The sequence below is a fragment of the Perca fluviatilis genome, chromosome 20 (genome assembly GCF_010015445.1).
Source record: "Perca fluviatilis chromosome 20, GENO_Pfluv_1.0, whole genome shotgun sequence".
NCBI classification, from domain to species: domain Eukaryota; kingdom Metazoa; phylum Chordata; class Actinopteri; order Perciformes; family Percidae; genus Perca; species Perca fluviatilis.
Window position 1 is genome coordinate 20,974,929 of NC_053131.1, and position 15,527 is coordinate 20,990,455.

A 15,527-nucleotide genomic window follows, 5' to 3' on the forward strand; every position below is an offset into this window, starting at 1 on the left:
AGCACTTTATGGGGTTTTTCTAGAGGGATTTATAGGAAGTTAACTTAGGTAGGCTACAAAGTCATTCTAGGGGTATTTATGGAGAGTTAAATTAGGTACAAAGTCATGGGTAAATTCTTTTCATGGGGACATACAGTATATAGATAAGACAAACGGGTGAACAGCTTAAAATTATATGCCTGTCTGTTTGTTTTTTGCTCTAACAATATTTCGTTGTTATGATGTAGCAATGACAAAATAAAAACTGAACTGAACTTGAAAACATGACTGACCTAACTGTACCATAAGGTTTATTCCTTAGCAGTGTTCTTATATCCTCAGTTAGTATGGTTAGTATTAATCAGCACTTTCAGCAACCTTGCGGCAGGCTTGTTTGGACACATACATACACACATACACACACACACACACACATACACACACACACACACACACACACACACACACACACACACACACACACACACACACACACACACACACACACACACACACACTTTTAATTATAAAATTATTGTACAGGAGATTTCTTTTTAATATAGTTGCACAAATGATAAAAGTTAATTCACAGCAATCAAATACATTTTGCTACTTCATCCTTGTAAAGTGTGACATTGGCTGTATGGGTGGTAGTTGTGTTGTATCCCCAGGTGGATTTTGGTGGGCTTGTTTTGTTTTCACTGTTTTGTAATAAATACTATTTCATAATCAGTTTCATCAGCTGGTGCCATGCTAATAATATACTTTTTTATTACAGTCTGCCCTGTTGGCTGGCCAGTTCTCTTAAGGGATTGGATCCTGATTTAGCATGGTAGTAGCACGATGTGTTTAATAAAAAACATTCTGTTAGACATCGTCCACAACTTTCCACTGTTAACACAAGAAAATTAGTTAAAGTCATAACAAGGTGAAAAGGTTTGATGGCTCCTGAGCTCTTTCTCTAATGCGTTTTGGGCCTCTTCTACAGCTTTATTGGCTTCACTCCTAATTACCTGAAGTTGCTTCACCTTTATGATAAGCGTTTGTGCTATTTTTTGGTGTGGAGCAAATTCCTCACTGGCTTTTCAACCTGTGATTAGCAGAAATAAGGAGGTCACTATTTGTCTAATAAGGGATATTCAGAAAATGTAAACAGGTGTAGGTGTAGAATGGGTAAATACAGCTAATTATCTTACCTTGGTTCTCCTCTCTCATATGTGAAATTGTTTCCTGAAAGTCTTTAATGTTTTAGGTGCTGTAGTTACCTGCTATTAGCTAAAGCCATTACTCGTTTAAAACCAGTATGTTCAGATTGGAAAACCCCATTAAAAGATTTTATGACAAGGTAACTTAATGGACTTTACACTTAAGACAAATGGAACAATAAACAGATTCACAAAGTTTGCTTTGGTGGTTGTGGCAACCACGTAGGGAAAATATTTAAACAAATGGGTTGCATGTTATGTACTGTAAATCTGGAAGCCTGAAATGTAACCAATGTTATCAAGTATAGACGGCATATATTTCTTATTTATTCCCCATGCTGTCCACACATCTAAGTGTTGCTTTCAAAAAGAAAGAGTATACTAAAGCTTCTGTAACTATGGGGAATGAAACCTCCGTGTGAAGCATCAGGACCCATTGTTGGTGAGACGAACCAGAAATATTGACCGAACTGCTTGAGATGTCTGATATATTGGTCCTTTCTTTAATTAACCTATTTTATCTACTTTTATATGTTTAACTGTTTTATCTGCTCTTTATTTGTGTATTTATCTCTCAGTTCTTTAAATTCATATACTGCACTGTAAAATGTATTCTTGTCTTTTAAATTGTTTTATAACTGCTCTTTCATGTTTTATGTAAAGCACTTTGAATTGCCCTGTTGCTGAAATGTGCTATATAAATACAGCTGCCTTGCCTTGCCTTGAAAGAGAGATTATTCATGTATTGTTCAAGCTCTATATAAGAGAAATATGTTTTCACTATAACATCTGTAAAATGAGTGTAACTGCTCCAAAGAAATACTCACAAAAATGTAATTTAGGAACTAAACCTTTATTTATTGAGGAACTAGAGCTCTTTTATTACACGTCTTATATGTCAACTTTACATCCGAATAAGACCAATGTGCTCTGTGAGGCTGTTTGTAGACACGTACTGACATGCTTATGTTTAGCAGGAATAACGAATGCAAAACCAAATGCAAAGTATAACTGAGTAAGGCTGAATGTCATTAGTTTTGCAGGTATTGGACAAATACAAATTTAGAAAATAATCATTAATTAAGAATAAAAACATCTGTTGTATGAATCAAGAAATAATGAAAAACATCAATGCTTTGGCCAAAAGCATCATTACTAAAACATGTACAACTGTAAGATTAATATTGCCATTAATGAGGTCTCATTATTAAAACTATCCAGGAATACCAGAGTGTTGAGGATCTGTGGAGCATTTTTTAAAGACGGCTGTCCAGTACTCTTAGGAATACATTTGAGAATACATTAATTTTCTTTCTTGCAGAGAGTTAGATGAGTCAATCGAAACCATTCCCATATCTGTTTTTTTAAATATGAAGCTACAACCAGAAGACGATTAGCAACTTAAGCACAACTGCATTTAAGTACCACTGTTGTTAATATATTCCATGTATTTACTAAAGACCAAATAAACTTGCATACAATATATCCGGATATGGAAAATAACTGGGTCTTCTCTTCTCATATGATGGCAGCTTGTTTGACCATATGGAGTCGACTTCTTTGAGGAGCCTAAAAGCTCAGCCTGGATACGGACCACCATGCTCTCCACAGCTAGTTGGGTTCCATTTCACATAACCATTCTCTGTTTACCTGGCAGTTACCATCAAACCATGTTGCCCTTGGGTTAATGTTCATAAGTGCTGCACAGTCCTCACCCGAAGGCCCGAAGTTGTTGGGCTCCCCTTTTATCCAGTACCTAAAGCAAGGCCCAAGTAATACTTAATAATAATCATAACAATAATCTTTATATCTTTATTTATGTATTCTCTTTATTTGCATAAATTATTGGTAATTATCAGATGAAAGGATTTGAATCAGTCAACATTGACACTGCAGGCCATAATATGTCACCAATTTAGAATTTGATTTGTCCATTTTTAATTAAGTGAATTTAATCACATAGATAATCTCTTTCAAATTGTACTAATTAAATGTACAGGAACTAGTAGTTTAATGGATACCTTATTGTTCATAACTATTCAGGGAATTATTCACAAGGTTTATGATTATTCTTGGTTATGAAATTATTATTATTACAATAACCCGATAGTAACGGAATAGTTTGAAATTTTGGGAATTAAGCTAATAAGCTTTTTTGCTGAGAGTTAATAAGACGATCAATACCACAACATTCCAAGTTATTTGTTTAACACAGCAACACTACAAAGTGTCTCAAAGCTCTTACCCTCCATCCTGCTGAGTCACATTATTTACCCACACCCATGTGCGCTCTGTTTGAATATCCGTAAGGCCAATCCAAATGCTCCCTGGCTTGCTCCACCACGGTCCAATGTGATTGGATTTAGGTAGGTACTCAAAAAGATTTACCTAGGTAAACAGAATTACAATTTGTTATTTAATTGTACATTTACCATATTTATTAGCAGTGCAGGCCTAGCTAGCAACTGATTAGCCCCTGTTAAGGGCAACACGTCTAAAAACAACATTGGCTTTTACATACCAACTTAACATTATCTACACCTCACACCTTTTAATAGCAGATCATTTTACATGTCAGGAAAAGCACAGATGTTATAGATGCAACATGTTCAAGTAAGCCAGTTCCAGACGTCTGCTAGTGTGCATGCTGGCTCACTGGTTCTCTGTTATATGGAGCAGAGCCACTGTTAAGTGCTTTGCCTGCTATGGCATGTCAAAGTATGTTGTGATAAAGGCATTTACTCTTAGATTGTGTTATTAGTCTTTCTCTTCTGACAGCAAGACCATATCAAATCTGCTAAGACTGTAAGTAAGTAAGTAAATAAGTAAGTCAACTTTATTTATATAGCACCTTTCACAGACAAGAGGGGTCACAAAGTGCTTTACAGAAAGAACAAATAAAAAGAAACAACAACACATAAAATACAATACAAAACCATATGGCTAATTAATGCTTGTCTAAAAAGATGTGTCTTTAGGTGTTTCCTAAAAGTTTCAACAGAGTCCAAGGCTCTCAAGGCTAAAGGGAGAGAGTTCCAGAGCCTTGGAGCCACCACAGAAAAGGCACGATCACCTCTTGTTTTAAAACGCGTTCTGGGAACAGTTAAAAGGTCTTGACTTGAGGACCTCAGAGAGCAACCAGAAGTGTGTGCGTACAATAGATCATGGATGTAAGAGGGAGCTTGGCCATGCAAGGCTCTATAAGTAATAGTTAAAATTTTAAAATGCACTCTAAAACCAATCGGTAGCCAGTGAAGAGCCTTAAGCACAGGAGTAATGTGCGATCTCCTGCTGGTGTTAGACAAAAGTCTTGCTGCTGCATTCTGTACAACTTGCAGTTTGTCCATGGATGATTTGTTTAAACATGTGTACAGTACATTGCAATAATCCAAATGAGAGGAAATAAAAGCATGAACAAGCATCTCCATCTCTCTTTTAGAAACCACAGATCTACTCTTAGCAATGTTCCTGAGACGGAAAAACAGGCACGAACCACAGATTTCACATGGCTGTTAAAACACATAGATTTGTCAAAAATTACACCCAGATTTCGCACAACATTACAGTCAGAGAGTGATAGAGCCCCAATGGCCTGCCTAATCTTAGGGGTGATGTTGTCAGGGGCAAAAATCATCACCTCAGTTTTTAATCTTTCCAAGAGGAAGCATATACAGACTGAATAGCAGGGGGCCAAGCACAGAACCTTGGGGCACACCACAAGACAGAGAAGCAGAGTCTGACAAATAACTGTGTGTTTGAAAGCTCTGGACAATGACTAAATGTGTATTGAAAAAATGTAAATTATTGTTTAAAAAAAACTTAAACCAGTTGTGTTTTCACATGGACATCCTAATGTGCATACTCAAATGTTTAACTTTTCATCTTATTTCTGACATTTTGGTTTAGCTTCTATAGTTTAAGACTGTGATGCTCAGAAATTGCTTCTTTATAGTACTTCAATTACCTTAATTGCCTCCATGTTTCCACAGTAACTGCAACAATGACTGTGTTTGGTAAGCAGGCCAAATTAATGTGTCAAACTACAATAAATTGTCTTCTAAACACTGCCATGAGGCGCATCTCAGTTTGAAAACTTCTGCACTACAATATCTATTGTAAAATAGGCATTTTGTGTACATTACAACAGCAAGAGTAATGTTGTTTAATTAGTATCGATGATGCGTTGCTGTGTGGAAAGGAATCCGTCGACACTGTTTCTTGATTATAAAGGTTTATTTACATCAAAGAAATCAGCATCAAATTACAAGCTCTGCAGAGCTCGGAGAGCGACAGCTACCCAGATTCTCAAAAGTCACTCTGCCTTTTCTTTGAACATGGTATATCTATTCTTCATAACTTTAGGGTGGGATGATAATCTGACCAATGGCTACAAGCCAACTGGTCTTATCTCAACATCCTGGGGGCCCATTGATAATGCTTTTTCCAGATGTGTCTTCTGAAAGTAGGCTAAAGTTCATCTGGGTTTCTTTGTTACCCAAAGCTTAAATACAAATCATAGAGAATATGCAGATACAATAAGATGGCCATATACCTCAGTAACTTTACCTATTCTTTTGTCTCGTTTTCCACCTACATGATACTGGACTTACCTGCTCCTCCAGGTTATCAATCACAACCAGATCGGCCCCACGCCTGATACAATCCGCCCTGCTGTCTTGCCAGTTCTTCAAGGAATCGGATGCTGATAAAGAATGGAAGTAGCACGATGTGTTTAATAACACCCATCCTGACCGGCATCGTCCACAACTTTCCCCTGTTAAAAGAAGAAAAGCAGTTAAAGTCACAATTTGGAAGAAAAGGTTTGATTCCAAAATGCAAAAAAAATGTATGCAATAGCCTCTCACGAATATCCAATGTATCGGACTGCAGCGTTGCTTTCTCAAATTGTAGGGTCTCAACCTGCCTCTGAATGCCGTCGTTGAGGGTCTTGTTCTGCTCTAACTGCAGTTTAAGTTGCTGATGGCTCCTGAGCTCTTTCTCTAATGCTTGTTGGGCCTCTTTTTGAGATTTAATTGCTTCAGTCTGCATTATGTGAAGTTGCTTCACCTCTATGATGAGCGCTTGGGCAGGTATTTGGTGTGGAGCGTTGTACTCACAGTTAATCCCAATAACAATAGCAGTTAACATCAGAATAGTGTTTAGCAGTCCTAAACACATGATAACCAATGGATACAGTGGAAGACTTCTGGACCCAACTCTGACTCTGCCTATAGATCCTGAACAAACAGACACTTTGATGTTAGCTTGAAGTGAATGCAGTAGGCTTATGTTTTCTAAAAGCATTATGAGGACAGTTCAAACAATACAAGCTTACCTTTGCTTCCTATGTTATGTTGCGAAGATTTTCCATCTTCAGTGTTGTCTCTATTTAAAATCATGTCTGGATATCTGTCTGGTCTTCAGGTTTTTACTCCGAAATCCCCTTAGCATGTCACTTTTATCTGTGTGAGGTGGCTGCTCTGTCAATATTACAAAACTCTGTGTGTGTGTGTGTGTGTGTGTGTGTGTGTGTGTGTGTGTGTGTGTGTGTGTGTGTGTGTGTGTGTGTGTGTGTGTGTGTGTGTGTGTGTGTGTGTGTATTGTGTGTGTGTGTGTGTGTGTGTATAAAGGTTAACCTCCATCTGTCAAAAAAACCTGGTCTCAATCAGAGAGAGATAACTCAGTGACAAAGACAAGTACTGCAGTTCCAGCTGAGTGGGTTGTAATGTACTGTGTATCAGAGAACGGGGTGTAAAAGTGAGTTTTCAGTATTTAGTGTCATTTCTCTTTGGTCAAAACTGGAAATTGTTAAAATCTGAGTTTCACATACTTCTGTGTGTGTGTGTGTGTGTGTGTGTGTGTGTGTGTGTGTGTGTGTGTGTGTGTGTGTGTGTGTGTGTGTGTGTGTGTGTGTGTGTGTGTGTGTGTGGTTAAACACACCCCTTTACCCTCAATATCGTATGTGAAAATGTCTCCTGAAAGTATTTTTTTTTGTATCTCTGTCATTTAAGATTCTTACGGAAGTCCCACAGGTGCAAAAAATGAGAAGTTAATTTAATGTAGCTTACTTTACATTACTTTACAGTGAATCACTCTGATACATACTGATTCACATGTGCTGCCCACATGGGGGCAAAGATCTAATCATGGGTGGTTGGTTATGTGATGTACTGTATGTCTAGAAATCTGGGTCGTAGGAGACATTAAAATTGCTTATTTGTAATCCCTCCTGTTGCATACAAATATGCAATGTGTGTGTAAAAAAAGTGACAGTTACCCTTTATACCACGGTAACTATCCTTTTAATACATCTGGGAATCAGGCAATGTTTTAAATCAATGACTAGGACAGCTTTATGATAATATTGGATTTTGATATGATTTTTGTATCAATTCATTTGGTATATAAAAAAAACAGACATTTATGTCCGACTATCTTGTCCTTTAAAAGTTTTTCAATTTATTCTCTATAAAATGTATTATACAACTATATTGACATCTAAATGTAAAATTATTTGTAACTGCCCCCCAGCGGTAAAAATAAGTTTCAAGGGTCATATGATCTGTAAAATGAGTGTCACACTGCACCACAGTAGTCCTGATAATTTGGTATGAAATTAAAATTGTGAACTGAAACTTTGATGGACAGCTTGATGTATGATGTAGCTTGACTTTGATATGAAACTTCAATTACATCTGCTACTTGTGTAACATCTCCTATTTTAATTTATAGTCGCTAAAGTAGAGGAAGGGGGGGGAAAAAAGATTGATTCAAGATTTAAAAAACCAAAAAACTCCAAGAGACCGTTTAATTTGATTGTTTCCGGGTTTAAGGGCAAGGAAAGGATGGAGGAGTTTTCGGTTTGTTGTTGCGTGTTAGACGAGACCAGCCGGTTTTTAACATTCGCAACCCGTGTGTTTGTTATACAGACTTACTGAAAGCTTTAGTGTGGTAACATTCCTATGACAATTCTGGTTTATATTACAGTGCTGTACTTTCTTCTTGCTAACCAGCTAAACAGACTAGTGCCTTTACCGGAAATGCGCTCGGTTGGCGTTTCATCGTAAAATACTTGACAACACGCTCGAGGATACGCCTTTTATTCCGAAACTCCATTAAGTTTGACTGAACGTCCTCATTTTTGTTGTGTCATGCTTGACGCTGGTGCAAGTACTTGTACGTATTTTGCTGCGTTGTATTTTTCTTACATTGTGTGAGTTGAGTAGCTTTGAGGCATCAGGTAACTTAATACGAGTACTTTGAGAGGCCTCTTTGTTAGCCGACACGGGTAACATGTTAGACGAATGTACGGTTTTATCCAAGTCTTTCAGAAAGAGTTACCGCAAGGCCTGTTCGGGTTATTTCCATCAGTAACGTTACCACTGGCTAACAAGACCCTAAACAGAAATGTCACTGGGGGACTATGAAAGACATTTCGATTCGCTAAATTCAGATTTGTGCGACGGGTCTGTGGTCAGTGAGCGATCAGCGTCGAGCACATATAATGGCGAAGAGGAGAAGTTGCATTACATTCCTATCCGGATCCTCGGGAGGGGGGCGTTTGGTGAAGCAACTCTGTACAGAAGAACAGAGGTAAGTCATATTTCTGTCCCAGCAGATTTGTTTTTAAAAGGCACGGATAACACATTATGCAATGCAACAATCCCTTTCCTTCTGAACACTTTGTTGTTGAAAGTGTTTCTTAAATGTACATTATCTACCATCACTTCTTCAACAATAACAACAACAACAACAACAACAGGGCAAGGAAAACACGTCAAGCAAGTTTACAAGGTCCCCAAAACTTTTCCTTGGACGGGCATGGGGGGTTGCAGTCAGAAATGAACCACTGCTTACAGTGAAAACATACTAATTACACATTACGTGTACACACGTTTATAGTGCTACATCTTGTTGTGCAGAGCCTCTCTTAAAAAAATATTCTGAACCAATTATATTTCATAAACTGTTTTTGTTCTAAAACTGAGAAGATTTTCCTTGTCTGTCTATTCTGTAAACTGGTAATAAGGAGTGTAGAGAAACCTACACTTATGCATTCTGTCATCTGGAGGGACACATCTGGCTGCTGATTTGTGGCTCCCATTAGTATTATTGAATGTCTCTTCTGGCTTCCCTAGGACAACTCTTTGGTGGTATGGAAGGAGGTGGAGCTGAACTCGCTCTCCGAAAAGGAGCGCAGAGATGTTATGAACGAAATAAGCATCCTCTCCATCCTGGAGCACAACAACATCATAGCCTACTTCAATCACTTCATGGATAAAAACACCTTGCTCATTGAGTTGGAGTATTGTAATGGTTTGTAAATATTGTGTCCACTCTGAAGATTTGATCGAGATTAGTTTGAATGCTGTTTATCTGTGACAGAATGCTAAATGGCCGTCTCATCACAGGAGGAAATCTGTACGATAAAATCAACCACCAGAATGGGAAACTTTTCAGTGAAGAGGTATGAGTTCAACATTGCAGGGGATTTATTTTATACAAAGAGGCTATTTTCTATTATATCTTTACCTTTTAACATGTTTCTTTAGGTGGTCATATGGTACCTGTACCAAATTGCCTCAGCAGTTGCCCACATTCACAAGGCTGGGATCTTACACAGGTAACCATGTTTTCATTCCCTTATCTGGCATCTGCAGGACTTTCTTTCTTATTTTGTTTCGAACAATGATTTTGTTTTTCTTGCAGAGATATCAAAACTCTGAACATTTTCCTGACCAAGACTGACCTCATCAAGCTGGGCGACTATGGCCTCGCAAAGAAGCTAGACTCTGAGTTTTCAATGGCAGAGACTGTAAATTGTGATTTAGTTTTTTCTTTAATCAGACTGCTGTGATTTAGTAAATATTACTTGATTTGTTCACTTTCACTTTTTTCTTTCTCTGTAAATCCAGTGTGTGGGAACTCCATATTACATGTCACCTGAATTATGCCAGGGATCGAAGTACAACTTTAAATCAGACATCTGGGCCCTGGGTTGTGTAATTTTTGAAGTCTTGGCTCTTACAAGAACATTTGATGCAACGGTAGGTTTGTTAACCTGCTGAAATGTTTTTTTTCGCGTTAGTCAGAAAATGTAATTTTATTTCCAGCAGAATGAACTCATTTTGCTGCTTGTGTCCACCAGAACCCTCTGAACCTCTGTGTGAAAATAGTCCAGGGCAACTGGACTATGGAAGTGAACTCGGATGTTTATTCATCTGCATTGATCAAACTGGTGTACGAGTGCCTCGATCAAGTGAGTGAGGGTAATAATCAGAGAAGAGTGTTGTGATTGTAATGAAACAAATGGTTTGATGCCAGAGATAATACTGTGTGCTAAGCAAAAGCTGGCCTTTGTGAGGGATATCGCTGTAAAGTTGTTGTGATCTTTTTGTGTCGCAGGATCCCGAAAAGAGGCCTACATCTGAGCAGATTCTGGACCAGCCATTCATCTCCTGCTGCAGACAGTAAGTTGGTTGAAAGGGAAAATATTTTAGATTCTGTTGGATGCAACAAAGTCAAAACATCCATGACAACCCACTGACAACCTCATTCTCTGTTAGGGAGCTTGAAGAGCGAGTTGCCCTGCTGAATTCAGCAATGAAAAAACCAAAGTAAGCTGTTGACACTCGTTTCATTTTCTGCATTGTAAAAGCTTGTCTATGGTCCTTTTTTATGTAAGATTTTGTATTGTATAACGGATTTGTTGTCCTGCCTGCACCATAGGCTGAGTACAGTGACTGACAGCTCTGTTGCTGTGGTGACCACGCGCTCAAGGGACGTGTACTCCTGGGGCGGAGGGAAGTTCACCCCCCAGAAACTGGACATGTTTAAAGGAGGCAGCAGTGCCCAACATGTGTGTGCTGGGGAGAGTCACTTTGCAGTAGTGACAGTGGAAAAGGAGCTGTATACCTGGGCTGTGAGTGTTAATCCATGGATGAGATATACTGGATCAAGTTGTGTGCTTCACTACAAGGAGCTTTCTTAAACTTCTCCTCAGAATGTCCAAGGTGGAGCCAAGATGGTGGGCCAGCTGGGACAGGGAGACCAGGCCTCGTACCGACAGCCAAAGAGGGTGGAGAAGTTACAGGGGACGACCATCCGACAGGTGGCATGTGGGGCTGACTTCACTGCCTGTGTCACCGGTGAGTGAGAAAAGCTTTCTGCGGAAACAGGAACTTGAGAAAAAAACCTTTTTGTATAATAACCCACTTTTTGAACCCTCTGCTGCTGCTGCTTTTGCAGATGAGGACCAGATGTACATGTTTGGGTCGGACTATTATGGCTGCATTGGAGTGGAGGGTAGCCTCGGCGTGGAGATTTTGGAGCCAGTGCTTTTGGAGTTTTTCGAGGATCGGCCTGTCCGTCAGGTTTCGTGTGGAGACAACCATGTGGTGGTCCTGACTCGGGATGGGGACATCTACTCCTGGGGCTGCGGAGAGTATGGTACATAGAGTTGCTGTGTTTACTGTTCTGAGCTGATCAGGGTTGTTTTTGCTGTTATACCTGTAGACAGCAGGGGGAGATAGTGGCCCTTTAAAAATAGAGTCATACTAAGTGTTCTCAGTCAAAATTGCTTTATTTTCCGGCTGCAGGGCGTCTTGGCCTGGAATGTGAGGATGACTTCTCTTCTCCGATGCAAGTAAGATTTTGTTTCCTGTTCTGGCATATTCTTCTTTTAGGAGGCTAAATCCTTGCAGCAAGTAAGTTTTAAAATAGAATAGTATTTGTAGCTATTTATTTCAAAAATACTTAAAATAAAATGTTGTGGTTTTCCCAGGTGGAGATCCCTAAAGGCGCTACCATCTCCTCAGTGTCATGTGGCAGCGATGGAACTTTTTTTTTAACAGAAACTGGCAAAGTCCTAGCATGTGGAAACAATGAATTCAACAAGCTTGGTCTGAACCTGGGATTCTCTGGTCTCAAAAACCACCCTGGAGAGGTACTGGGTTATACTTAAAGGACTGGAATAATAGACACTTTAGGGAATGCAGCTATGTTTATATGTGTTTTTTTTTCTTCTGTACGCCACACCAGAGTTACCAGGGGATCCCATACATCACCACACTGACCTTGGTAAAGCAGCTGTCACGGTTCAAGATTCAGACCATAGCTCCAGGGAAGACCCACACAGCTGCCATTGACGGTACCATAAAAAAAGACTGATATTTCTCTTGTAATTGGAAAAAGTTTACCATTTCAAAAAAAACATTTTGTATGTTTTCTGGTTCTGCAGTACGTGGTCGCCTGATCACCTTTGGTTGTAACAAGTACGGACAGCTGGGTGTGAAGGACTTTAAGAAACATCATGGTGTCCAACTCCTTCTCGGACCCTTCGGAGGAAAGATAGTGACCAAAGTGTCTTGTGGAGACGGCTTCACCATTGCAGCCACTGAGGGTAAGAGCATGAACTGTTGTGCATCTATGGCAATAATATTTACATTTTTCAGATTTTATGTCAAGGTTTGTAGTACTTTTATTTCTTTTCAGCTGCCCGGCCTCTTCATCCTGAGGATATAGCTTTCATCACGTGTTTTTGTTTCTTGCAGACAATCAGATCTTTGCATGGGGAAACGCAGGAAACGGGCGACTTGGGATGCCAGCTGATAAGGGATTTGGTTCAGAGGTATGCCCTGCCATGCCAAGGCCTATCTTTGGTTCCCTCCACCATGTACCGGACCTCTCTTGCCGTGGCTGGCACACCATAATCATAATGGGTTAGTAATCACAACCAGAGACTTGCCCAATGTACTGGAGCAAGCAGCCAGCTGTCTAATTTATTTTCTCTTTTGCAGAGAAAGTGCTCAACTCCAAGACTATTCGCTCTAACAGCAGTGGACTATCATCTTGTTGTGGTAAATACCTTTCTTTAGTCACCAATTTGTGTATTGATTAATTTTCTTTGCTTGAAAAATAAGTCTACATTTACACCTGCCAGTCTACATTGTTAGTGTGTGTGTCAATGTATGTTTGTATACATAGGACTGGGCCAGGAGGCATCTACATCCACACTGGATATGGACATAGAACCTGGTTCAGAGACAGAGTGTCGTGACAGGGGTCTTGGGGGTACACTGGAGGATAATACAGAGGAGTGCCTCATGGAGACCCCGATGATGTCACTAAGTCAGACTGGGGACAGCTCCTGCCCTCTCTGGCTTAGAAAGGTTTGTTATCATGAAATCACCAAGGAATAAGGAAACCTTAGTTTGGACCATGAAACAGGAACCTCTAAATGGAGACTCGGTGTTCTAATTCAGGGAGGTTCTCATCCAACAGGAGCTTGAGAACGCAGAGTTCATCCCGTTGCCAGAAGGCTCTGAGGCATCCACTCCTGACCAGCTCTCTTCTATCTCTGAGAGCGTCACTCTACCTTATGAGGAGCTGAAAGAGCTAAAGGCTGCGGCAGCAGCAGTCAGCACAAAGAAAGGCCTATCGGTAATGGCAACATAGCTGTCCTTTGCACAAGACATGAATTATGTACTTCAGATAAACACTAGAATTTTATACTGTGTAAAACTGCATTTTGAAATTATTATTTTCCAGACTAAACGAATGAGCTGTGGTAAAGTCAATGGACTGGAGGAGGCCGACGGCTGCAAAAAAGGAGACTCGAACGCATGCTGCAAAGCAAGTAGCGAGGTCACACAGGTACCAAATCTGCTCACTCGGCACCGCAAATCATGATCTTATCAGTACATCCCATTGCCACAGTATTTGACAAAGGAACTTATTTTGCAGCTGCGAGAGACGGTCTCAAATCAAGAGATGAGGATCCAGATTCTCGAGAAACAGGTAAGACATTTTCCCCAAAAGCGACCGGATATTGTTCTGATTTCGACCCTTGTGCATGTCTAACAGCATGCATTCCTGCCTCTAGGTCAAGGAGCAGCAAACGGAGAATCAAAGGCTCTGGGCAGCGATTAATCGTTCAACGCTACGTCAAGCAGAATGTGACAATAATGGAAACCATCAGTCAGATGCCCGTATGCCCGGGGATGGAGGAGAAAGAGGAGGCGGCTTCACAAACCATGGGGGTCGAGCTGCAGGGGCCAGTGTGTGAGGCGTAACCTGCAGCTGTCCTGATTATGGGAGGAGTGTCAAAACTCTTGGCACATATTCAATTAAACAAGCTTGTTAGATGGGGAGTGGAGGCTCAGTGCAGTCGAGGGTGCAGCCTCGTGCCCATTCGCAGTGGTTACGTACAGTATACATATTTGACAGAGAACTAAGTTGCATGATTACATTGTTTCATATGTAAAACTGTATAATACCTAGCACACTCTCATATGCACACTTGTGTTTACCTGGATGCAGTAATCCAGCTAGTTTCTCAACGGACTGAAATGTTGGCTGGATTCAACATGAAGCATCGGACCTTGACATCTGTGAGAGCCAATCATCATAGTGTTACTCTGCAGTGTGAATGTTAAGTCCATGTTTTGGTGGTATTGTTGAGTTTAAGTGATGTCAGGCTTCAGTCCTTAGTGCCTCATACATTAGTATTTATCAAATAACATGTAAGACCATCTTGCGCACATAGCAGACAATTAGGGTTTCCTCTTGTCAGTTGTTGAGAGATGGGCTGCCAGGATGTGTCCAGATTGATCATGAGTCATGACTCACGTTGGCACCATCTTCAATGTAAAAACATGTATCACTTTTATTTTCAATTATTTTAATTGCATTTGATATTCTTAAAATAGCAAACACAAAATAGCCTCCTAAACTGTTTTTACATATTTATCAGAAATGTTAGCTTTTACAAACATATTCAAATTATCTCATGCAAATAGATACTTTTTTATTTTATTTTTTTGCATGTTTTAATGTCATACGGAAGTATTGTATGTGTGAAAGACGAAACTACTGATTCATTTTTTAGCAACTACTTTTAGTTACTTTTTCTTATTGCCTTCTTCGACTCTTGAACTCTTGTTGGGGCAGCACATGTAGGTCTATCTTCTTTGTGACGTGTTAACACTTGAACTGTTTTATTTGAATGTGGAAGCATTTGTGATATAGCTGACCTTGCAGATATGTTATTGTGATCTTATTGCATTTTCTAACCATTTTACTTGTCTTAGAAATGTTGCTTTGCTTTATTTTGCATTACATTAAGGTGGGTGTGTGTGTGTGTGTGTGTGTGTGTGTTGTTTGTGTGTGTGTGTGTGTTGTTGTGTGTGTGTGTGTGTGTGTGTGTGTGTGTGTGTGTGTGTGTGTGTGTGTGTGTGTGTGTGTGTGTGTGTGTGTGTGTGTGTGTGTGTGTGTGTGTGTGTGTGTGTGTGTGTGTGTGTGTGTGTGTGTGTGTGTGTGTGTGTGTGTGTGTGTGTGTGTGTG

At 39.8% G+C, this 15,527-nt stretch overlaps 2 protein-coding genes across 2 annotated transcripts; one reads left to right on the forward strand and one right to left on the reverse strand.

Moving 5' to 3' along the window:
• Nucleotides 1–2,018: 2,018 nt before the first annotated feature.
• Nucleotides 2,019–6,667, reverse strand: LOC120548709 (CD209 antigen-like protein B). The gene is made up of 5 exons (XM_039785123.1): nucleotides 6,520–6,667; nucleotides 6,050–6,421; nucleotides 5,795–5,958; nucleotides 3,430–3,572; nucleotides 2,019–2,940 (listed from the first exon to the last, which is right to left on the reverse strand). Exons 1-5 carry the CDS (start codon nucleotides 6,581–6,583, stop codon nucleotides 2,796–2,798), a joined length of 888 nt encoding a protein of 295 aa, XP_039641057.1. The 5' UTR covers nucleotides 6,584–6,667; the 3' UTR covers nucleotides 2,019–2,795.
• A 1,373-nt stretch (nucleotides 6,668–8,040) lies between these two features.
• LOC120549607 (serine/threonine-protein kinase Nek9) lies at nucleotides 8,041–15,373 on the forward strand. The gene is made up of 23 exons (XM_039786624.1): nucleotides 8,041–8,777; nucleotides 9,323–9,500; nucleotides 9,596–9,651; nucleotides 9,737–9,807; nucleotides 9,894–9,999; nucleotides 10,100–10,231; nucleotides 10,333–10,443; nucleotides 10,590–10,654; nucleotides 10,751–10,801; nucleotides 10,914–11,106; nucleotides 11,188–11,332; nucleotides 11,433–11,633; nucleotides 11,783–11,829; nucleotides 11,968–12,129; nucleotides 12,225–12,333; nucleotides 12,424–12,585; nucleotides 12,737–12,904; nucleotides 12,983–13,042; nucleotides 13,170–13,354; nucleotides 13,467–13,625; nucleotides 13,734–13,838; nucleotides 13,929–13,982; nucleotides 14,068–15,373. The coding sequence occupies exons 1-23, from the start codon at nucleotides 8,592–8,594 to the stop codon at nucleotides 14,248–14,250; spliced, it is 2,889 nt and encodes a 962-aa protein (XP_039642558.1). The 5' UTR covers nucleotides 8,041–8,591; the 3' UTR covers nucleotides 14,251–15,373.
• The last annotated feature ends 154 nt before the right edge of the window (nucleotides 15,374–15,527 follow it).

Bases quoted from the DNA above. Each gene is read 5' to 3' on its own strand.
- LOC120548709 (XM_039785123.1), bottom strand. From the start codon at position 6,583: ATGATTTTAAATAGAGACAACACTGAAGATGGAAAATCTTCGCAACAT. The intron at 3,573-5,794 runs GTAAGTCCAGTA...CTGTTTACCTAG, and splicing joins TTGATAACCTGGAGGAGCAG to GTAAATCTTTTTGAGTACCT. The intron at 2,941-3,429 runs GTAAGAGCTTTG...GCCTTGCTTTAG, and splicing joins GTGACTCAGCAGGATGGAGG to GTACTGGATAAAAGGGGAGC.
- LOC120549607 (XM_039786624.1), top strand. From the start codon at position 8,592: ATGTCACTGGGGGACTATGAAAGACATTTCGATTCGCTAAATTCAGAT. The intron at 9,501-9,595 runs GTTTGTAAATAT...GTCTCATCACAG, and splicing joins TGAGTTGGAGTATTGTAATG to GAGGAAATCTGTACGATAAA. The intron at 10,000-10,099 runs GTAAATTGTGAT...CTGTAAATCCAG, and splicing joins AGTTTTCAATGGCAGAGACT to TGTGTGGGAACTCCATATTA.